Genomic DNA, 24,098 nt, shown 5'->3' on the forward strand with positions numbered 1-24,098 from the left:
CTTCCTCTACAGGGGCTTGGTGTCCCCGCTGCCTGCTCTGTACCACTTGTCCAGCTCTTTGTGTGTGATCCGGAGGAGAGGTCCAGGCTGCATTCTACATGACTGGTCAGTGTGGCCTCTAGACACCCTTCTTTCCCCCTCAACTTCTACCTACCCCAGAGTTGAGTTTTCAGGATCCCTGAGCAGGGCCTAGGGGAAGTTTAGAAGCCCCCCGCTGCCCACTGTCACACAATCATGGTCTTTAGAGCACTGTTAAACCAATTCATCATATCCACAACTTTCCAGGTCTTTAAAAAGCTGGGCAGCCCAAAGCCTTGTAAGGAAAGAGGCTGGCCCCAGAGCTACCATGGCCTGCACAGAGAAGGGCAAAGGCCAGGGCCACACCTCTCTTTCCAGGGTCAGAACTCCCAGGGCCCCAGACAAGGCCACATCTATTGTCCCTTGCCTTAGCACCTTAGGTAGTAGGACAGAGACAGCCCTAGGGTCTGTGAGGTTGAAGCCTTCCGTTCAGAAAAGGAAGTAGGCAGGCCCTGTTCCCTGCATCCAAGGCATGGTCCCTGGAGAGGCAGACAGCAGCCCTAGCACATCCACAGGCCGAGCCAGCCCAATAGGGCAGTGGCTAGAAGGGAGCCCTGAATCAGCAGAGGGGTGGCTCCTGAGAGAAATGAGTTTCTTGTAGCCTTGGGCGTAGGCACCACACCCACAAGCTACATAAATGCAAGCTGCAGATTTGGCCTCCCCAGGGCACCATTATCTAGGCAGGTATAGGCACTGGAGGGACAAACCCAGCTCTTTTCATGGGCCCAGTCCACAGACCTGTCACAAGTGGCCAAGATGACAACACCAACCAGCACGTCAGTACAGGATTACCAAGGCATCTACACAGGACCCCAGGGGCTGTGGGACTACCCCATCCAGCTGTCAGCATTGGGAGGGTGCAGTGAAGATTTGGGGACAGCACAGATTCCACACTGAACCTACACACACACACACACACACACACACACACACACACACACACACACTATATAATGGCAAATAAGGGCCCAGGCAGACACTCAAGTGTTTTCTTTGACCCAACTTGTATTTTAAAAAGTTCTAAAAGTAATCGCCTATTATAGAAACAACAAGATTTCACATACAGGTTAGGACTGTGGACGCCATCATTGTATGAGGCCATGGCAGGCTGGCCCGAGCAGGCAGGACAGCAGTGCCTGAGGCTGTAATAGCCCCTTGCCTACCCTGCCACCCACTGGAAACCAGGGTTAAGGAGACAAGCACTCCTTTTCTGGGGTTCTCAGAAAGCTCCTCAGCCCCCAGGAGACTCAGTTTTCACTTGTAGTCCTGATAGGACAGAAACAGTTCTCCACCTCGGTTGAAACCTGTGCCCAGCCCAGGGTGTGGTAGCAAGAGGTCTGTCCCTGCCCTTGGGAGCCACCTGGAGTCCCGGGCCACACTGACAGCCAGAAGGCTTCCCCAGGGACTGTTGCGAGGGGTAGGGGCGAGTACGTTACGGGGGAGCAGTGCTTGCAGGGCTGCTGGGTGAGATTCTGAAAGCTCCCGGAGAAAAGGAGCCTGGCGTGGGCTTTAAGAAGAGCAGCAGGCTGCTGGCCCGCCAAGAGGAAAATCAGGGACTCCCCGTGCCCCGCGGGCACAGGGTCACCACACAGAAGGTCCTGCCAAGCCCAACAAGGAGGGGGCTTGCTGCGAGGTAGTCGTTGCTGTACTGTCTTCAGATCCCCGAGGGGAGGCAGACACCCAGGGGGTCGGGGAGCCCCCAGCCTCTACCCACTCCTATTGCACACCTGCCCAATGTCCTCCTCTAGCAGGGTCACCGATGGACACCATCCTTCCCTACATCCCAGTCACTCTGGCTCCCAGCTGTCCCCTGCCCACATCCTGGCAAGCCTGGCACCTGTCCTGGCAGCATGGGCAGAGGGAGCCAGGGCCTGCAAATCTTCAGGGAAGGGAAGGGAAACAAAAGCCCCGGGCGGGAGTGGGTACTCGCTGTCCTCGCTAGCCCTGTCGTCCCGGGGCACTGGGGCAAGCGGCGTGCCCTCGGACGCCTGGCCCCCGCAGGAGATGCACCTACCTTGGTGGGACAGCCTCGGGCCTGGGCTGCGCTGGATCAAGCTGAGCGCGCGGGCGAGCCCGGCGGGGCAGCTGGGCGGGCGGCGGCGGGCGGGAGCCAGCAGCGCTTTATGGACGGGCGGCGGCGCAGGTAGGAAGGAGGCGCTGGTGAGTCAGGCGGGCCGCATTCCTGCGCGCTGCGCGCACCTGTCGGGGCAGGAGTTGGGGTGTCGCCGCAGCCGCCAGGCCCGCCCCCCGGAAAGGGCTGCGGCTCGAGCGGCGCCGGCCGCGAGCCCCGAGCGCCCGCCGCGGAGGGCCTGGGGGAGGAGCCACTCCTCCCCACAGCACCGACCCGGGCTCCGGCCTCCCCACCCGTCCAGGCTCCCGGACCGGTGCCCCGGCCGCTCCGGGTCGCGGGGCGGCTTCTTAACACACAGCCGCTGGGCACTGAGCCCAGCTGGGCCGGTCCCGCTGCCTCGACGGCCATCGGGTCGTACACCACCCTCTCCGTGTCAGCGCCAGGACGGGTCCTGCTCGCAGCCGGTCGGGAGACTGAGCACTCGTGGCTACTGGGTTCTTTCAGCCTCTAGGGATGTGGCTAGACAAGCGACAGGCAAGGGCTGGGTTCCTTCAGATACTCAAATCTCCTGAAAATGAAATAGTAGCCGTCAAGGGACCACGTGACCTATGTGCGGTGGCACTCATAGGTTGTTACAGTGTTGGTGACAAGTCGACTCACAAATCTTATTCTTTCCCTGCAGGCTCTCAAGCCCCATTCAGGCCCCGCTTCTGCTTAATAACGAGCCTGTTGAGGCGTTGCAAGACCCCAGCTCGATTTTTCTCCTCTCTAGTCTCACCCGCTAGCCGTGCCCGGGAGGCGCTCGACACCTCAGCCAGTCCCTTCTCCAAACTCTTGATTTAGTCCTACCCTTGTAGACCCTGGATTAATGTTACAAGATCTTAAGATTTCCTTGACTTCCCCACCCCCTCTGTTGGGCTGTAAGTCCAAGAATATGACCTTGTCTCACTATGTAGCCCAGGCTAGTCTTGGATTTGTGGTAGTTCTCCTGCCTTTACCTTGCAAGCGCTGGGATCACAGGCGTTCACCACCATGCCTGCTCTCTTACTGTTTTCCTTTTGATATCGTGGGTAGAACGCAGATCCTCACACACATCAAGCATGTACTCTGCCACGGAGCTATACCTCTGGACCAGGGTATGGCTTCTTCATGGCATTTGCTATACTGGTTTGAAACGATCCTCCCACCGGGCTGTGGACTCTGAAAACAGATGTTTTCTGACCCCACCTGGGGTGACCCAAATCAGGAGAGGTGGGGAGGCCAATGCCCAGGTCTGAGCTATAGAGAAGGGTGGTCTTCCCCAGCCCTGGCGCCTGGCACATAGCAGGAGCTCAAAAAAAGTGTGGGTAGGCAAGATGGCCTAATGGGTCAAGGTGCCTGCATCAAACGTAATGACCTGAGTGGAACTCATTCTTACAGGTCCTCTGTGGTGTGTACAGCCATTCCTCTCTCCCAGATAAACGAGTATAAAATACGGCGGTGCCAGCCTTTCATTCCAGCACTCAGGAAGCAGAGGCAGGTGGACCTCTGTGAGTATAGGTACATGAGTGGACGTGAGAGGACAGTTGCCAGGAGCTCGCTCTTCTGACGCGCTGTTGGAGCAGGGCCTCTGGTGTCCACTGCTGTGCCGACTGCTCCAGGCCAGCTGCTCCCTAAGCTCTGGGGCCATTCTGCAGTCTCTACCTCCATCTCGCCACAGGAGCACTGAGGTTACAGACACATGCGTATGGTTCTTAATATGGGTTCTGGAAATCAAACTCGGATCATCAAGATTGTGTAACGAGTGCTTTTACTTGATGAGCCATCTCTCATCTCCTACATGCTGATTAAAAACACAAAACCTTTTAGCTGGGCGGTGGTGGTGTATACCGTTAGTTCCAGCGCTCGGGAGGGAGGCAGGAGGAGGTGGGTCTCTGTGAGTCCCTGGCCAGCCTCGTCTACAGGGCAAGTTCCAGGACTCACACAATCAGGGTTTCTCTACACAGAGAAACCCTGTTTTGAAACATCAAAAGCCAAACCAAACCAAGCCAAACAAAACCCTTTTAATATAGTGTGTTCATGTGTGCACGATGCATGTGTGATCACAACGGACACGTGGAAGTCAGAGGACATGTGGAGTCATTTCTCTCCTTCCATCTTTCCATCCATTTATGGATCAAACTCAGGCCACTATGCTTGAGTGGCAAATGCCTTTACCTTCTGAGCCATCTTGCTGGTTCTATATGTTAATTTTATAAAAATAAAATAACTCTTGGGTTTGGTGGTCTGCTTGGCCATCGCAGGAGCATTGAGGGAGCATTAAAACTGTGTGCCTAAACTGGAGCAGTGGTGCATGTGTGTCATTCCAGCTCTCAGGGAGCAGAGACAGGTGGATCTCTGTGAGTTCGAGGCCAGCCTGGTCTACAGAGCGAGTCTGTATACCTGCCGGGCTGCATGGCAAGTCGGAGGCTAGTTTGGAGCCCCTGTTTTACATAGATGAACAAATGGCTGAGGATATTACACTTGCCTGGAGTGCATTAGGCCTAGGCTTATCCGTAGGCTTAATCCCTAGTAATATACAGGGAATAAAACTTCATTCACTAGTTCAATCCCTTGTTTTGTTTACCAGTGATTAATGAGCTCCAAAGTGACTGAGACACTCCAGATGCCCATGTGAACCCCAGTGAACCCCAGTCTGAATCATTTGTCTCAAGGGTGTGCTGTGTTCCACTGTCCACAGTCTTGCCATGCGGCCTAGACCCCCCAGACTCCATGAAATGTGGGGTTAGGGTGGCAGCCCTTTCTATAATTCAAGCCTCAGAAGGTGGAGAGAGGGGTTGGGCCCTCAGAACCTGCTGTCTGGCGCTATCAGGGAGCTCTGGGTTTGACTGAGAGATCATGCCTTGATGAAAAAGGTGGAAGAGCAATGGAGGAGGCTTCCTGACATCAGCCTTGGGCCTCTGTGTACACGCACACCCACCTACACATAAACACACACAGGTGTGAAAACACGGATACACAAGCATACCACATGTACACACAAATGTGAGAAAATGCTGAAGGATGCAAAAATCCCCACTTTCATTTTTACCATCTATTTTCAAAAGTATAATTTTGCTACAGCTATAAAATTGCTGTATGCTTGTGTGTGCATGCATGTTTTTAAATTCTCTGTATGTGTATGTGTGTGGAGGTCAGAGGCCAGCTTCAGGTCTTGGCCTTGCCTTCTGCCCTGAGATGGCTCTTCTTGTTTGCCACTGCGTATGGCAGGCTGGCTGGCCTGTGAGCGTCTGAGAATTCTCAGCCTAGGAGGGCTGTGATTTCAGACACCTGCCAGCTCCTTGTGCTGGGCTATAAGCTCATTCTCATGCCTCTGAGGTACCCATCCATGCAGGGAACATCCTCCCAGCTCTGTGTGTCCCTGCTTTTCGTTTGTACTGACATTGCACATATCCTACTGTTTCATCCCTCTGTTTACATTGCACATATCTTAATCTTTCATCTGTCTGTACTCCGACACCATCTGAGAAAACCCCTTACCGTCTCTCAGACTGATTCCTCTGAGAACATCAACAACAATGTCTTTTCAGTATTCTGTGACTCAGTCCGTGGTTACATTTCCTTAACTGCCCGGACATGCCTATCACAACGGTTTCCTTTTGAATCCCAGTCTAATTCCTGTGGCCCAGGGCATCTGACCATGTCTCCTTCCTAATCTAGGATAGCTTTTCATTCTCCATGTTGACTCTTTAAATGTTCTTCAGGGTCATAGTCTTAGATGAGTCTGGGTTTCCCTAGTGGGTGAAGTGCCTGTCATTCAAGCATGAGAAACCCTCAGAGGAATGCAGGGTGGGGTGGGGTGCTGGCATGCTCCTGAGACCCCACAGGGCGGAGGCAGGTGGCTGTCCAGTCTAGCGAAGACAGAGCGCTCTCTAGGCTCAGCCGAAGATCCTGTCTCGGAAATAAAGAGGAGGGCCAGTTGGATGGTCTGTGGACAAAGGTGCAGCGTGGACCCGAGTTCGGTCCTCGGATAAGGTCGGCGGAGAAAACCCACTCCACCAGTTGCCCTCTGGCCTCCACATGTGTACCGTGTTGTGTGCACACACACAAACAGTAAATGATAAGGTAGGTCAGGTGGGGGGCAGACACCTTTGCTCCCAGCTGGAGGAAGAGGCACGTGGATCTCTGTGAGTTCAAGGCTGTCTAGTCTTCGTAGTGATTTCCAGGACAGCCAGGGCTATCCAGAAGACCCTGTCCAAAAAAAAAAAAAAAAAAAAAAAGGAAAGTGCCAACCAGTTAAGAGCACTTGCTCTTGCAGAGGACCCTGGTTTAGTTCTCAGCACTGACGTTCATAACTCTTCTCTCTTCTGACCTCCTTGGTCACCATGTACACATACATGCTACATATATGCAGGCAAAACAATCATACACACATAAAAAAAAAGGCATCCGGTGATCTGATGTCAACCTCTGGTCTTTGCATACACATGCAGGTATGTGTTAATCCTGGAAACGTGCCATACAGGTACCCACACACAGACACACACACAGAAAGGATAAGAGAAAACACTTATTTATAGAGTATTTATAGAACTGGTCAGTACGGCCAGTTCACTACAGAGGGAATCCCCAGGGTGAGTCTGAGGACCCGAGCAATCCTGGCTCAGACAAACACCCTTATCCTTCTCTCCAGGGTGGTCTGCCCTCCACTCCCTGCTGATTTCTTGCTATGAACATACACCTCCAGCCATCTGCTCCTTGGAGGGGAGAGTGCTGTCCTCACCACCAATGGAGGGAGGCTGGGGTCACAAAGACCGTTGATTGGACCAGCTGATCCAATCTGGCAGCCCTCTTCCCCTCATTGAATCTACATCAGCTGAGCTGCTCTGGCCTCTTCCTCTCTTCATATAATAAAAAACAAAAAAACCTGGAGCCAAGTTTTGAAAAGCAAAACCGCAAGTTGATTCCCCAGAGGAAACGTCACCACAGATAGTCCCCATGGCGACCAACTCCAACATTTGTCTGAGATGCACACCAGCTTCCCCTCCCATTCTCTACTTCAAAAGTGACATGGAAGCCCGTCCCCTTCCTGCACACTGACTTTCTCGGAGGCCCAGCTTTGTGGGTGGGTCTGCCTGTCTTTCTTCAGGAGGAGGGTTATCACTCTAGGACTGCAGGGCAGCTCCTTCTACTGCGTGGGTCCTAGAGTTTGAACTCAGGTCCTCAGACTTGGCTGGAAGCACCCTTCCCTGCTGAACCACCACCTTTTTTTAAAATTATCAATTGCAGGATCATGATTTGATACTTTTCAATTTTAGTGGTGGCAAACACATATTTCTATTTTTGTTTTTTTCTTTCTTTTTAAGACAGGGTTTCTCTGTATAACTCTGGCTGTTCTGGAACTTTCTCTGTGGATCAGGCTGGCCTTGAATTCAGAGATTCGCCTGCCCCTGCCTCCTGAGTGCTGAGATTACAGACGTGTGCCACCACCACCCGGCTCATGCTTTCCTTTTCAAAAATATCACTATAGGGGCCTAGAGAGATGATTCATCATGTTAAAAGACTCTGGTTGTTCTTGCAGAGGACTGGGGTTCAGTTCTGAGCAGTTACATGGTTTTTTACTCACAATCACAGGACCTGAAGCACCCCTCTGGCCCTCATGGGACCAGATACCCTCATGGTGCAGTAAAACACCCATGCATGTAATAAAATAAAAACAAATGACGACGAGATTTTTATTAACTCAACGGTTTACAATTCATTGCGGGCCTTCTTCTAATCTTTTTTTCTCTTACTTCTTTCCTTTCTTTCTCTCTCTTCTTTTCCTTCCTTCCTTCCTTCCTTCCTTCCTTCCTTCCTTCCTTCCTTCCTTCCTTCCTTCCTTCCTTCCTTCTCTTTCTTTCCTCTTTTTCTGAGACAGGGTCTCACTATGTAGTCCTGCCTGGACTACAGAGATCCACCTGTGCCTGCCTCCAGAGCGCTAGTTCAAAGGACTTTGATCACACCCGGCCCACTTTTTCTTAAGGTTTACATTTAAGGAAATGTAGAAAGTTGAGAAATCACTTCAAAACGGCTCTCTGACCCCGCCTCAACCTCCCCTACCCCACAGCAATAGCTCTTGGAGTCCAACATGGTGGGACACACATTCTTGTAACCTCAACTCTGGGACGCTGAGGTGAAAAGATCTGCTGCAAATTCTGAGCCAGGTTATGAGTTCTCTTCCAGCTACAGCTCCCTCAGAAAACCCAACCGATCATCCCAACAGCAAAAAACATCAAAACGGCTCCTGCCCTCACCAGCAGTCCTTGTTTTCTGCAACAAACTTCTCCCATGCCACTGGGATTCCGAGACCAGCCATCCTCCTCAGAGCCTGTCCTTTGCTGTGTGGACTCAAGATCTGGGTGCTCCTGCTGAAGTGCAATGTTTTTAAGTATTACAAATACCCAGCCTTCAGATTAGCACCAGGGAGCTACTTTCCTTTCTTTCCTGCCTTTATTTATTTTTTCGCTCTGGGAATTGCAGCCTGGGTCTCCTGTTTGTTGTGTGTTGTATGCTCTAGCACAGAGCCACAAACCCAGTCCCTATTCTCTTCCATACTCTTGTATTACTTTCTTCTCTCTTTTCAAGGATTTTTATTCTAAACTATTTGTTATGTGTGTCTCTGTGTGGATATGTGCACATGAATGCAAGCACCCCAGGTCTGTGGCATGGGGGTCCCCTTGGAACTGGAGTACAGTGAGACGCAGGATGGGGGTGTTGAGAAGCAATGTAGGGTCCTCTGGAAGATCAGTGCGTGCTCTCAGCTGCTGCGCCACCTCTCCAGTCTCTTGCATTTCCTTTCTTATACAGAATGAGGCATGCCGTCTGCACTGTTCTGCCTCTGGCTTTCCCACTTACTTTCTCCTGAAGATTACTCCAAATCCACCCACCCTATACAAACTGAGAGCTGGGCATAAATTATGGCGCACGCCTGTTGTCCCGGTTACTTAGGAGACCGAGACAGGAGGATCACTTGAACCCGGTAGTTTGGAGCTAGTGTGGCTGTTTTAGTGTGTGCATGCATCCATGTGTGTGCAGGTGGAAGGTGGATTCTGGGATGTCTTCCTCTATTGCTTCCCATCTTCATCTTTTGAGCAGGGTTTTCTGCCCCCAGCACGCTGTCTGGCCCAGCTTCTGCGGATGCTGGGATCTGAACACAGGTCCTTGCTTGTACAACAAGCACGTTGTCCACTAGGCCATCTCCTTGTCCCCAAACTCCAACTCAAAAATGCAAAAACAATGCCAGGTGCAGTGGCACACACCTTTAATCCCAGCACCCAGGAGGCGGAGGCAGGTGGATTTCTGTTAGTTCCAGGACAGCCAGGGCTGTTTTAGCCTGGGCTACACAGGGCACACCTCTCTTTAGAAGGGTCTGGAACCTGGGATTGGCTCAGTGGTAGAGCACAAAGCCCTGATCCCAGGCACCACATTCCCCAACCTTAACATCTAAAAGCATAAGTTACAAAATGGCAGGCCCCTGCCCATTACTTGGCCTCCAGCACATTACCACTGGCAACAGTGGTGTATTAGTCATACAAGGCAGAGTTACATAGTCACAGCATGAACCTGGGGCATAGAGTGCCAATCTGAATCCAGTGACTACACCTTCAGATGCTGAACCCACCACTCTGTGATGGCTGGTTCCCTTCTTCATGTCTGGAATCACCGAGACAAGCCTCCAGACACCTGTGGACATTCCCCAGCTTCTGAGCATGCCTGTGACGCATCATGCTGACTAGGCTAACTGGAGGGACAGCACACTAAAGGTGGGTTTCCCCAGTCCCTCAGCCTGGATACTGAACTACAGGAAAGGAGAAAGTGAACTGGCAGCATAGTGATGGTCTAGGAATGCCCAGCCAAAAGCCAGACTCTCAGCATCCCACCTCTGAGACCTGATACAAGTCGGGAATGTGTCGAACTTGATGTTGGCCTAGCATGAGGAAGCCCTGGGTTCAGTCCCCGTACCATATTAGGTGTGATGGCACAGTCCCATCCCAGCGCTTGGGAAACAGGCAGCAGGATCAGGGGTGCAAGCTAGTCTCGGCTTCCTGCGCCCTTATCTGAAAGTCCTTGATGGGCATGTGGCCAACTCCCCAGTCTGGCTGCTCTCATTTCTGCCTTGCAAAGCTCATGCTTCACTCAGACCCCTTTTGACAGCCTTGGGAAGTGTGTTACTGAGGACAGTGTGTGACAGGACGTGGCTTGGAGGCTGCTGCAGACTGAACTCCAAGAGCTGAGGTGCATCCCTGCGCAGTTCCTCACACCTGGCTGTCCTGGGCCGCCTGCAGGGCCCACAGGCAGGCCTTCCTAGAGGCGCTCTTGGAAGGGCTGGCAGCACGTGTCCCTCCCCTCCCCAACTGCAGAGCACTGTCAAGGAGAGAAAGGGACAATAGCGACTCAGCTTTTATTTTATCTCACAAGCAGCTTGTTGGTCCTCAGATCACACAACCACCACAAACCACAATCTTAGAGGCATGTTCCTCGTCTCTGTTGGTCCTATGGAAGCAGCGGGACCCTTCACAGCTTGACTTCCTCCTTTGACACTTAGCCCTTCCTCTGAGTGGGAAGGAGAGCTGCCAGAGGGCACGAAAGGCAAGCTTTCCCTCCAGCACTGGGTTGGTGAGCCTGTGTGGGCTCTGAGAGTGGCCAGTGGAGCTGCCCAGGGGCTGCTGCTGTGCAGAGATAACAACAGAGGAAGGGTGGGGTGGTGGAGACCTTCCCAAGAGCAGAGCTCTCACATAAACAATGAGTCGCCGCCCAGGCAGAGCAGGAGGTGATTCATCTCCCCCACTCTGTGGATCCTGCTGGCCACACTCACTGGGTACCGAGGGGCTGGGCGGCCTTGGCCGGGGGCCCACACTTTGCTCCTGCCCTGGGCAGGTTGGGAATCACATCCCAGCCCTCTGCCATCTGGCCCGGTTTCAAATGCCTGGGTGTGTATCAGAAGCAATGTGGGGAGCGCCGAACTGCACCCACGAGAGCAGGGCCTCTGCTACTACTGCCTGAGGACTGTTGAGATCTGGCTTGGGGATCAGGAAAGTAGACAACAAGAGAGGATGTGTCTGACCCCTCCTTGAACTCCTACCTGCCCACACCACGGGGCACACACTGGGAACTACCATGGTAGCTCCCTGGGCTACCTCGAGCACTCCCACAGCTCCCGTCATGCCACAGTTCATCCTGAGCAATAATCCTGACTGCTGCTGAGGGCACTTGATCAAGCTTCATGTTTGCCTGAACACAGCATGGGAGAGGCCAGTGCACCTGACATGCCAGGACCTAAGAATGCAGTACTTTTAATTGGGTGAGCCCCCAAGAGGTGTGTGGACAGACTGTCCAACGCGCCCATTGCCTCTGCTGCAATGTCCTTCCGGCTGGGATGTCACAGAGAGGCTCCTCTTGGAAGGCACATGGGGAGCACGTCTCAGTCCTGAAACACAGAGTGGCGCCTCCCAGTGAGCAGAAGTTACTGGGCTGCACAGTCCTGTCAAGTCCTGGGAGTGTCCTCTGGTCACTGCTTGGCCTTCTTCACAATAGTGCCCACAGCAGAGATGACGGTGGTCTTGGAGCCACTGGCACTGGTGGTGACAGTGACCACCGCTGGCAGGGTGGCTGTGGTAGTGAGGATGGTGGGCTGTGCTATTGTCGTCACCGGGATGGCAGAGTCCCATTTGCTCTTTCTCTTTTGGGCATCTAGAGGTAATGCAAGAGAGCTTAAGATCAAAACAACCAAAACAGGACCCCAAAGGCAGAGCCCCTTTCCTGTCAGCCAGAGGCATGCTTAGGATAGAAACAGGAGGTCCCTGGTCCAGGAGGAGCCAAGACGGGAGCCATAATCTGGGACCTACCCCAGGATCCAAGACTATGCTCACAGCCAGCAGAACTTAGAAAGGCCAAGCCTGGGCACCGACCCTTTCTAGACAAACCCAGGAACCCCTTGCTCTGTCTGGTGGCCCTGAGGCAGTGTGAGGCTGGATGAGGGAACTCTACCTGCAACAGCTGTGCTGGCAGTGGTGGTGGTGGTAGCTGTGGCATTGGTTGTGGTGCCTTTCTTGGTGCCCGTTACAAACTCAATCTGGAGGGAGAGAGAGGACAATGAGACCAGTGCAGCTGTATGTCCACTTCCTCTGCCATCTGTCTGCTCCCAGGGGACAGGAGTTTGGCACTGCACAAAAGAGGCCCTGAAAACCATCTTGGCTGGGAGCACCTGGGGGAGACGGAGGTGCTTGAAGGGGCTTTCATCATTCTTCTGAGAACTTTCCCAGCGGATCTGGGATCTCTCCCAGCATCACAGGTTACTGCACATGCCTGGCAGTCCCGCCCACTGTGCCCCTAAACCAGCTGCCAGGCCCCTCCTCCTCACACCCAGGAGGAAGTGATGTCTTCCACTTAGGGGAAAGACGGTTGTGGTCTCCAGGTGCTGCAGACCTCTCCCTGCAATAAGCCTGGAGTTTGGAAGGGAGAGGAAAGAAAGAAGGGAGAGTCACTCAATGGTTAAGAATAAGAAACATGGGCTGGATAGATGGCTTGGTGGTTAAGAGCACTGGCTCTCTTGAACCTGAGTTCAATTCCCAGCAACCACATGGTGGCTCACAACCATTTAAGGGGATCTGATGCTTTCTTCTGTCATGTAGGCATACATGCAAACAGAACAGAGTACCCACAAACATAAAATACAGGAAATAAGATAAGGAACATAAAGAAATCAGCTGGGCCTGGTGGCGAACACCTGTAAGGGAGGCAGAGGCAGGCAGTGAGTTCAAGGTCAGCCTGGTCTACAAAGCCAGTCCAGGACAGCCACGGCTACACAGAAAACCTGTCTCAGGAGCAAAAACAAAAAAACGTGAGGGCGAAACTTAATTTATCCACTTACACCAGCGCCTACATTCCTGGTTACAAAGAGGGCCACCAGCACACCAGTCTATGTAGCCCCTCAGCCTGAAGGTGAAGGAAGTATTTTGTGGGCCACAGTTGTTGAGAGGTATTCAGCCCTAAGCAGGGTAGGAGGAGCTGGTGTCCTGATGTCTAGCTATCTTGGGAACTCTGGTCATAATGGCGCAGCACCTAGAAGATGCTATTTTGATCTTGGAGCTAGTTTGAAACTCATAAAAGACCCAGATCATACTGCTATAGAAGAAGTGGTACTTGGTGTCCAAAAATGATAGCTAATATGGCTATCAGACATGACAGCCATAGTAAACCGCACAAGCTGGCTGCTGAGGTCAGCTCTGCGGGCCAAGAAATGCACAAACTGGAGTAGGCCTTGGCCCCACTCTCTCAGAAGGAACACCAACTTCTAATCAGGCGGGGGAGGCATCAGTGACCTGGGAGACACAAAGCCACCAGGGCTCTGAAATGGGGAAGGAGAGGGCAGAATGCAGGGAATGCCAAGCCTTCAAGAGCACAGCAGTAGAGGCTTCCCTAAGCTGAGTCAGAGGTTGGGCTCAAAGACAGAGGGCAGGGCCAAGGCTGCTCAAAGCCTCACAATGTATTAAGAGCAGGGGTGGAAGGGAGCCTAAGACCCTGAAACTTAAACTCAGCCGGCAGGACCTGCACACTCCACACACCGCCTCCATCCCAGGCTCATCGTTACTCACTTTGGTTCGCTCCTTTTTGGCCTTTTCCAATTTGTCCATTTCAATCTTCTGGGCCTTGGCTATGGAGAGAAGACAGGCTGTTATGAGCAGTGTGTGACTGAGGGAGGTCACTGCCTTGACCTTGCATTCTTTATTCTGGCCTAAATAGTGGCGTGGGCTCAGCAACCTTCTGCCCTTGGCAGATGAAGTGCTAGGTCTTGGTCAGCGTGGGACATAGGCCTGAACCAAGGCTGCACCCCATGCTGGGAAGGGTGAGCTGCTCCCAAGTTCCACAGCAGGAACTACCTTCTTATTAAGAAAGGCTAGGTATAGAATTTTATTATAAATAAAAATATTGGTAACTAAGAAAAAAATAAGGCAGAACTTGTGAGGGCCACACATACACACTCACGATGAGCCAGGACTTGGCATACTGGATTCTGGCTTGCGACTGATGACTTACAGGCTCAGACTCTGAAATTTCTCCCTGTTCTCTGTGCTGTGCTAACTGGCCTCAGAACACACACCTCCTCCGCCTGGGGCATTCCGGCTCCTTCCCCTCCCTCTCCAAACCTTAGCTTTAACAGCTTCCTCAACAGGGCCTCCCCAGCACTTTGGCCAGGTCAGGCAACTCTGCTTGCCAAACGCTCACGTTATTTCAGTGGCATCGTGTGGGGATTAGTGATCCAACCATCTGTCTTCACCATGTCTTGTCCAAGGCCACGTCAGCAGGAGCCCTGTGGACACGGCCTGGCATAGACACCCTGAGATAGTACCTAAATCACTGACTGATGGACAGACAGGTGTGCAGAAGAGCAGATAAACAGAAAGCTAATAGAGGTTACGTTACCTAATGCCTCATAGTAGGAGTCTTCAGACCAGCCATGGGGGTCAAACATATCCTGAAAAGAAGAGGTTAAGCTTCAGTCAGAGACCATCATGATACACAGGGCCCATACATGGGCCTTTCCCCAGGCAGGGGCCTAGCCCTCTTGGAAGCTATCTCCCTGATCACCAGAAGCTCTTAAGAGCACAGTGAACAGGTCCTTGCTTAGCAGGCCCATGCCTGGCTTCTAACCAGAGACCAAGCCTGTCAGTATCTTTTGGACTAGCAGATGCTATCCTATGGACCTCTCTGTGCACCTTTCCCAGTCACACCCAATACAGCAGCAAGCTCCATCCTCTCCAGCCCCTGTGCGTAGGACACACCTTTGGGTAGTTGGTGCCCAGCTCATCAATGGCACAGAACTGGATCAGTTTCTCATAGATGCTGAAAAAGGAACAGAACCATCAGTGAGCAGGCTCTGTACTGGTCCCGTATTCCTGCAAGGAACCAGAATCACCAGCACCTGGAACCACGACAAAGAGATGGAAGCCTTTAAACCCAGCTTACTTCTTCCTATTCAGCCTCCTGGTGGGAGGCCCACCTGCTGGGAGCAGGGCGAGGGTCAAGACAACAACTGAATGCTATGTCAAGTGTAGATGTTTCTGGCCTTCAGTTACATGGCTGGATTGGGGCCTCCACACTCAGGACTCACGAAATTGCCAACGGTAGGTCCTGTTGTCACATGCCACATTCTTTCCTGGGTGTTTAACTAGCTTGAGCTTTTGAAGTAAGACCTGGACATAGCCAGGCACAGTGCTGCACACCTTTAACTATAGAACTCTAATCCCAGTACTTGGAAGGCAGAGACAGGCGAATTCTGTGAGTTCGAGGCCAGCCAGGGCTACATAATGAGACTTCATTTCAAACACCAGCAAAGAACAATAGACCCAGACAGTTTTGTCTCTAAAACCTTTTACCAAGAGACAAAATCAAATTTTCTGAATCCCTAGTTGAATCTTGTTGAATATCCTCCTTTAGGACCAGGGTGGTGAAACAGAACCCAGCAAGGCTGCTCAGCCATCCCTCTGGATGCTTCACATCTCAAACCTGTATTTTATGAGGTGAAGCAGGCATCTGATGTAAGTGGAAGTCTGGTTGAAGCCACTTTGGGCTCAGCTAGGATCAAAGCTGGATCTCCCCTGGACACTGGTCCCCATCTAATGCTGACTGGCCTTGCCTGCAGGCTCATGGGAACCTCACCTGGGGTTCCGGAACTCCTTCTTCCTCTGGATGATGTAGTTCATATCCATCCCCTCCTTTATCTTCCGCTCATAGAGCTTCTGGATCTTATCCTGTCAAGGGGACGGAGGGTAAGCAGGACAGAAGCCCAACCCCCACAACCCAGTTTGTGGAGCCGTGTGACACATGACTCCAATCACAAGACACCTTCCACCCAGCCTCTGACCAGAGCTGTGCACAGGCAAGCCAAGCCAAACCCATCAGTCAAGCCAAACCCACTGCTGCCTTCTCCTGACCTAGTCTTGATGGTCAGTGCAGAGTTGGGAGACAGGTCAAGTCAAAAGCCACCAGAAGCCAAGAAACAAATGGTTACCAGCTCCCAAACCACCCAAAAAGCATAAAAGCATAAGGTCTTAAGAGTTGATGAGCAAGGGTTATGTTTTTAGTAGATCTGAGTCACAGGAGACCTGGGAAAGCATCACCTCAAAGGGATATATAGATAGACTTTCTTTGCAGTTGGTCTCAAACTTTGTAGATGTCTTTTAAAAGTTTTTGGTGGTGCTTGGGATGGAACCAGGGGCTTCATTTCAGGCCAGGCACATGCTCTAGTGCTGAGCTACACCTTAGAATGTCTTTTGTAAGGTGGCTGAGAGCACTGGCTCGTATCAGTTAACAATCAAGGGTCAAGAGCTAATCTCTCACCAAAACTTGTTCATGTACCACTGGGCTAGGAAAACAGGAGAGCTATTGCTAGCATCCAAGCTGGTGATACGGGCCCAGAAAGATGAAGCCAGTAACAGGAGCTGTGCTAGTTGGTTTTTATCTGTTTGACACAAACCTAGACACACCTGGGAAGAGGGAATCTTAACTGAGAAAATGCTTTCATGAGCCTGCCGGTAGGCAAGTCTGTCCTGTTTGTTTGCTTGTTTGTTTTTTGTTGTTTTTCCGAGATAAGGTTTCTCAGTGTAGCCCTGGCTGTCACCAAACTTAGATATCTGTCTGCTGCCTCTGCCTCCTGAGCTCTGGGATTAAACGCTTGTAACTGCCTGGCTTAGTTACAGTTTTCTAAATCACAGTAATAGAAATACTTTAAACTGCTGGCATCAGGGTTGCCTGGTGCCAGTGAAGAAGCCCAGACACTCCACTCAGGGCAGAGCCTCCTCTGGGAAGAGTGGTCTGAGCCAGCAACGTGAGTCGCAACGTGAGTCGCAACGTGAGTCGTCCAACTGGAGGGCTAAGCGCAGCTTCCCTGCTAGTGGCAGCCTCACACAGACTCTCTAAAAAGACCAGATTTTGGTGGGAGGTCCTGGGTAGTACCCTGGGGCACCTTTTAGAAGAGGTGGCCACTCCCCCGGTCAGAAGGCTGAGATAGGCATGACAGAGCCTGAGAGGTTTACAAGGCACTTCATTACCAGGGAGAAGCTGGTAGCGTGGCCGTTTTCCTTGGTGCCATGTTGAGGGCACTCAGGGAGCCCTTACACGGAAGCTCGGCAGCTTGAGGTGAACCCTCCCTAACAGCTACCACGGTCAGGGCTCCAGGGACATTAGAGGTTTTGCCTTTTGCTTAAATTCTTGATTCCTATCCCCAGGAAGATCAAAGAGAAACATTCTGAACTGAAGAACTCTGAAGGCCAGGCAGTGGTGCATGCCTTTCATCCTGGCACTTAGCAGGCAGAGGCAGGCGGATCTCATCATCTGTTTTAGGCCGGCCTCAAATAGAGTTCTAGGGCAGTCAGATAGTTACACAGAGATATCTTGTCTTGAAAAAACAAAACAAAACAACCAACAAAACAAAACAAGAGCTGAGTGGCTGCCTGCTTCTGCTTGGCAGGGTTCTGGCATTCGTCCTTACAGGCTTGAACTTGTTTGGCATGGAGGGTGACGCCATCCTGGGGGTAATTGGGGAGGGAGGCAGACAACTCAGCCAAGGGAGGAGACTGCCAGGAAAGGAAAAAAATCCGTGCTGTGCCCTAGTCCTGACTCTGGCCCTCTCCTGGACTGCTGCATTCCTCAGCCCTAGGACCCATTAGTCATCCATCCGTTTGGGTGGTGCCATGGGCTTGCTATATAGCTGGGGGCATTAAGAAGAAGATGTGGGATCAAAGGCAGGCCAGGTGGAAAAGGCCCGAAATTACGTAGCCTTGGGCATCTGCTCTATTGTTAACTGAAAGGTTCCACTCACAGAGGAACTAACAGACACAGGAGAAACAACCCCATGGGGAAGTGTCCCATGGGTCCACTACACAGATAACAGAGTTCTTCAGCCTTTCAAAACCTGAGGCCAGGTCTGTGGCCAGAGGCTTGTGGCATCAGGTACACAGAGACAGAGACTATGCACTTAAACACTGTGTGTTACACTCCTGTAATTTGTTTTACACTCTGATGGGTCCTCAGTTTCCCAGAAAGTTTCCCTCTGAGACATCCCCCGGGCTCAGGGAGTCTGTAGAGAAGATGCAGACCAGGGGTCGAGAGGGTGGCACATGGCAGGTGTGGCAGTGGGTGCCAATTCTTGAGATCTGGCTGACAGAAAGTATCCAAGGCTGCAGCTCCTGCCCACCTGGCAATCTGACTTGGTCCCTCTTCCTGCCATGCCTCATGGTGCAAACAGACAGTGTGACCCAGGCCACCATCTCATCCACACTGGCCTCAGCAGCCAGAGCAGCACTTACTTGTAAGTGATTGGAACATCGGCCAGGCGGTTCCGGTGGGATTTTGATTTCATCAGGTGACATGTTACGGACTCTTTCAGAAAAGGAGGCTGTTGAGAAAACAGAGGGGAAATTTTTTTGTTGGGAAAAAAAAGCCAGGGGCTATAAAAGCACAAGTACAAAACAATTCCAGAGAGGAAACTGTGCTATGAAAACAATGAAGCAGGCTGTCCAGGGGCTTCTTGGTGTGAGTGTTACCTGAGTTGCAATCAAACAGCTGGAAGCCTGCCTGTGTCAACCCAGGAGGAGGGAAGTTCAGGTAGAGGGGACAGATGTAGATTACACATGCTATCAAGCACCGATGACTAACTTTTAAGAGCTCGCCAGCAAAATGCTGGGGGAGGGGAGGGGAAGGAGCCACCACCCAAAGCTTTTGCCAATTTCCTTACCTTTCTTTTTTTCTTGAGACAGGGTTTTTCTGTGTAGCCCTAGTTGTCCTGGACTCACTTTATAGACCAGGCTGGCCTTGAACTTACAGATTCACCCGCCTTTGCCTCCTAGAGTGTTGGGATCTCAGGTGTGCACCACCACGCCTGGCTACATTTGCCAATTTCTGCAGGCAGCGTAAATTCTGCCCTGGCTAAGCTTAATCTCAAGTTGCCAATGTGGAAGATGCTGAACCAGGGCTAGAAGAGACATATGTCAGCTTGAAGCACAAGCCAGGTACTTCACAGGATTCTGGGGCTCAGAGCTACTTGGCAAGGTACTTTTCTGGCCTGGATTTATCCCGCCTAGGCTGAGAAACTGTGTTGAGGGTTCCTAATGTTTTGGATCCGAAACAGCTTGTGCATAAAAAGACTTGAACAATAGGGCTGATTCTGACATGAAGAACCACAACTCCCAAGGGCAGTTCCCCCAGAGGACAGCCACTGCCCACCCAAGACTCGCCTCCTCTCTCATTCCCTTCCCTGTAGCCTCTGGTCACCCAGGACCTCAGAGTCCTGCTCTAGAGCACACAGACAATGGGCTGTTTGTTGTACGATTCTGTCATGCTCTCTGAAACATTCACTCATGAAAAGGACCATACAATAAGCAAACAGCAGGCAGCGCAGGGCAGGGCAGGAGGAAGGGAAGCACCAAAAAGCCACTAACAGCATCAGGCGGGAACTTGTTGGGGGACCCACTGTCTACCCGGCCCTTATCTAAGCCCTTTCTTGCAACAGCTCTCTAGGGCTGATGGGAGCCTTAGGGAAGGGACTAGAGTGGCAGAGCCTTCCTAGTCTTTTGTCCCAAAGCTGGATTTATTTTTTTTTTAAAACTTTACTTTAAAAAAATTACATGTATGTATGTCTTTGCATGTGAGTGCAAGTGCCCTCTGAGTCCAGAGAGGGCATCAGAGCCCCTGGAGGTGGTTACCGGGGGTTGGGAGCCCGGACATGGGGTCCTGTCCAAGAGCAGAGTATATTAACTATTAACTCCCCTCCAGCCATGATTTTATTTGTTTATTTTTGACACAGGGTTTCTCTGTGTAGCCTTGAACTCACAACTATCCGTCTGCCTCTGCCTCCCTGAACGCTGGGATTAAAGGTGTGCACCAACACACCAGGCTTCAGTCATGATTTTAAAATAGTCTCAGATTTTAAGGGATTAAAAACAAACAAGCCCCAATAAAACTAGGTGTTGTGTGTTGGGGGGGGGGCATGGGACCACTCATTCAGGGCTCCAGGCTGGCCCAGACTCCTGGACTCAAGCGACTCTCCTATCTCAGCCAGGACTGCACCACTGCACCCAGCGCAGGTTACTGTTTTCTTCTTAGCAGATAAGGTGCTTTGATCTCCGCTCGGCTTTCTGTCACTGTTATGAGCACAGTGCTGGGAACAAGCCTTTAGGACCCTTAAGACTAATGACTGCAAGGTCAGCTATTGTGGCTCCGGACCTGCGCATACTGTGGACACAGAGAAGCCAGGGGTCAGGCCCAAGGCAGTCTTAAAACACAAGTACAGTGCTGGGCGTCACCAGTGGGCTGTAACCAGACACACCCTAAGCTCTGGCTGGGCAACATGGACCAAAGGTCCTGCTGTGGGCTGAGAAGCAACAGCAGCTGAGAACATACTCCACAAGGGAACTACACACTTGTGCCTGCCCTGAACCTTTCTGCCATTTCCCGACTGGCTCTCAGGCGGGGCACCACCCAGCGGTGGCAGGCGGTCAGGCTGAATCTTGATTTCTTCCTTCTTCCCAGCCCCGGGATAAGCAGAACTTCTCAGGCTGAGCCCAGCCTAAGGGGCCAGCTGAGAGTGGAAGCAGCTGGAAAGAGCAGGTCGTGGCATTCTGTGAGGATTAGTAACAAAAGCAAGAAGGCCTTGACAGGCGCTGGGCCAGAGAGGGTATGTGTGCATGTGACACGGACAAAGAGTGCCCTTTGGCATTTGCCACTGTTACTGCGGTAACCCCGACCCTCTGGGGCCTATGTGGTAGAGAGTGTAACAGGAGCCCCATGAACAAGGGTGGGACAAGGGTATTCCTGGGAAGTAAACGACGAGAAAGTGACATATTCTGGACAAAACAAAAATGTACCACGCAGACTCCGGGACAGACTAGAATGAATCCCACACAGATGACAGCTGCCCTGTGCATCTCAGAGTAGCCGGAGCCCCAAATCGTTTTCTCAAGAAATGCCAAGCAGTGTCCACAGACATCTGGGGCAGTGCCTGCGCCCATAGCTGCTGCGCTTAATATCTGAGAAGCCTGCTGTCAGCATGAGTCATGCCCTGAGAACACCTCTGTGAGCAAATATCCACAGCCACCAGGCAGGAACCGGAGCAGAGTGGCTGGTCCCAGGGATTTAGGATGCAGCAGGGAGGAGCAGGGCCTGTGCATACTATGAACACACTGGGGCCAGGGTCAGGCGCAAGTCGGTCTTACAGCACAAGTCCAGCGCTAGCCCCACCAGTGGGCTGTAATTAGTAAGCCCACTGGGGCTGAGGACGCTTTTGGGATACTTGACAGGCGGTAAGCAGGAGGTTCTGAAGGGACTCGGAGATCCCCCTGGACTGCATCCAGACCGGCTCCAGGCCCAGGGGCAGGAGCTACAGCACTAGGGAAGATGGTGAGTTAGCTTTTTGGCTCTTTGCTTGTTCTCCTACTCAGGAGTAGGAGTCAGTTAAAAGGAGCTGAGCTCAGACAGAGAGGGCAGCAAGCACGGGGTCAGGATTAGAAGCCACTCTGCCAGAGAGGAACTGCCCTAGCATCCACCCCTTAAAGAGAAGAGCACTGAACCTAAACAGATGAAAGATGTGCCGTGTTCCCACAAGAGGAATAAACCATGCCTGCCAAAACGGAAAAATGAAAAGACGGTGTAGCTCAATAGTGTGAGTGCTTCTGAGTGAGTGAGTGTCTCTCAGTGTGGATATGCACTGTGTGCCCATGGGCCTACCGGGGGCAGCGCAGGGCACTGGACTTTCTGGAGTTGGAGTTCCACCAAGTTGTGAACTACCTGACACGGATGCTGGGAAATGAACATGGTCCTCTGTTCTTGCCCAGTGGATCAGAAGACAAACGGAATGGGAATTCTTGGCACTAAGTTACGGAAAACCAGCCCCTTGCCAGCAGCCCACAGCAAAAGGGTACTTCTTGGGAAACAGGCAGGCGGGCAGGCCCTGGAAGAAGGCCTTCAAGCCAAGTTTCTGATATTCGAGCCCCTGGGCTGGAAAACAAAAACCCTGAATGTAGAGATGGAGGGGTGGGCTCCGCAGGCATCCTTTGGGAGCAGATCTAAAGGTAGGAATGCACTTATCTACAGATTAGTACACGGGCCATGGAGCAGGTGACAGCTGTTGTGGAGGGAAGGCTCAACCCATTGACAGGGGACACCGGGAACTTCCCCTGGGTCAGGTTTTTGGAGCCAAGTCCATGGCAAAACTAAGGAACGGAGTGGCTTTCTAAAAGGAATAAGATGCAAGGATGGAATGTGTTTTCCCCCAAGTTACCCTGTTCCTCAAAGTCACCAAGGGCCGCATAATGTCAAGGCTGTGGCATGTTCCTGCCTGGGGACAAGGCCAAGCGCCAGTAGAGGCCCCATGCTGCCTCCTTTAGCAACATGAATAGGGTTGTGGGGACAGGGGATATAAAGACAGAGAGGTCAGGCCCTGGGCACAAGTGAAAGAAGCAAAGACCAAGATGAGCTCCTAGCTGTAGGGGGCCTCTGAACTCCCTTGACAACACTGGCAACCAACCAAAGCCCAGAAAAATGTCCACAGAACACCATTTTCAAAGAACTTTGCCTGGTGGTCTCACCCAGTCACCCTACGAAATGCCAAAGGTTTCGGGAGGAAGTATGAGGGAAACGCCTCACGGCAGTGACACACTTGACATGAGTGGAAGGCAGTTTGCTCAGGGCGAGGACTCAGAGGTACGGCCCTGGGGTACTCACCCACTAACTCCTGAGGATCCCGCTTCTCTGCTTCTGTATTATCCTGTGGGGAAAAAGAAACACGCAAAGGTAAGGCTGGGCTCCTGGGCCACAGTCACTCTCTTCACCAGGACACATGGGCTTTTCATGAAGTTGAGGGAGCACGCGCTCCCAGCATGCTAACAGTGAACAGTGCCTCCAGGCTCCTGGGGTCCCAGAGCCCTGACCACTTCTCCCCCGTCACAGCAGCTGGGTCTCCATGGCCCCTAGGAGGGAACAGCATTGAGCCACGCTGCTGAGAGCCTGCAGCAGTGAACATGGCCCTGCTACCTGTGTGACTGCTCCCTGCCCATGGCTCCCCTGGGCTGGGGGAGTGTATCTGAACAGTCACTAAGGACTGCTTCAAGGGGCACCCTCCATAACACCTAACTCTGGAGACCGGTTGCCCATGGGAGTTTTTCTATTTTACTTCAAACAAACAGGGCAGATTTCATCATGAGCATCAATTATGGGGAAGTTCAAAGAAGCCCTCTAGTGACGAAATGAGGTCCCTGAAAGCCCAGCTTGAGGTGGTCTCTCTTTGGCACTCCTTACATTGGTTTTACAGTCTGTTCAAAGAAACACTTATTTTAATATTTAATACAAATATCTGACTTCACTGTTTCTCCTAACCAACCAAGGCTGAGAAATGAGAGCTAGATTACAGGCTTTTGGCACACCTCTGCTGACCCAAATGTCCTCAAACTCAGTAAAACCAGGAATCTTTAGTGTCATGAGGAGACAGTGATCCAAATGCAGAGGAGTTCACCGACAGGGAGAAAAGAGCAGTTCTGCAACAGGGTCTCCACGCAAGAGCAGCTGCAGAGCTGGGTTCCCTGCCACCGAGAAGGAAGGGGAAGGGTGTGGAGGGTCCAAACTCCCTCCCAAGTCAGGCATGACCTTGTGCCAAGAGCAGACCCCTTCACTGAAGAGTCCCCTCCTGATTCTGAGACAGACTCAAAATCTCCTTTTCTGAACACTGCAGCTATTCATTCCATCAAGGGCACAATGTTGAAGCCAGGCTGCTTAGCAACCTGTCCTTCCTCATCATCCACCCCCTGCCAATCAGGTGGGCAAAGAGGAGGGCTGGGAGGTGGCCTGGCAAACTGCCACGTCAAGTTCAGGTTGGAGTTGTAAATCAACTGCTGTTCAGACCGAGCCAATGTCTCAGGGTCCAACAACAACTCCTTTG

At 52.0% G+C, this 24,098-nt stretch overlaps 2 protein-coding genes across 6 annotated transcripts in view; both read right to left on the minus strand.

Annotated features, from left to right (window-relative positions):
- Itgb4 (integrin subunit beta 4) overlaps positions 1-2,356 on the minus strand; it is a 34,384-nt gene extending 32,028 nt beyond the window's left edge. For 2 of the 4 annotated variants that reach the window (XM_021635793.2, XM_021635786.2), the window contains exon 1: positions 2,093-2,353. The gene's annotated coding sequence lies outside the window, so the exon portion shown is untranslated. Of the gene's footprint in view, positions 1-2,092 lie in introns of all 4 variants that reach the window. The other 2 variants (XM_060386383.1, XM_021635800.2) reach the window with 2 other exon arrangements.
- An 8,198-nt stretch (positions 2,357-10,554) lies between these two features.
- The window catches only part of Sap30bp (SAP30 binding protein), a 33,732-nt gene continuing 20,188 nt past the window's right edge, over positions 10,555-24,098 (minus strand). For both annotated transcript variants that reach the window (XM_021635748.2, XM_021635741.2), the window contains 8 exons: positions 22,889-22,931; positions 18,478-18,566; positions 15,830-15,921; positions 14,953-15,013; positions 14,594-14,645; positions 13,765-13,823; positions 12,158-12,242; positions 10,555-11,860 (listed from right to left, as the gene is read on the minus strand). In XM_021635748.2, the coding sequence (XP_021491423.1) occupies positions 11,679-11,860; positions 12,158-12,242; positions 13,765-13,823; positions 14,594-14,645; positions 14,953-15,013; positions 15,830-15,921; positions 18,478-18,566; positions 22,889-22,931 (663 nt within the window). In that variant the 3' untranslated portion in view covers positions 10,555-11,678. The remainder of the gene's footprint in view (positions 11,861-12,157; positions 12,243-13,764; positions 13,824-14,593; positions 14,646-14,952; positions 15,014-15,829; positions 15,922-18,477; positions 18,567-22,888; positions 22,932-24,098) is intronic.

The sequence above is a fragment of the Meriones unguiculatus genome, chromosome 7 (genome assembly GCF_030254825.1).
Source record: "Meriones unguiculatus strain TT.TT164.6M chromosome 7, Bangor_MerUng_6.1, whole genome shotgun sequence".
Lineage (NCBI taxonomy): Eukaryota > Metazoa > Chordata > Mammalia > Rodentia > Muridae > Meriones > Meriones unguiculatus.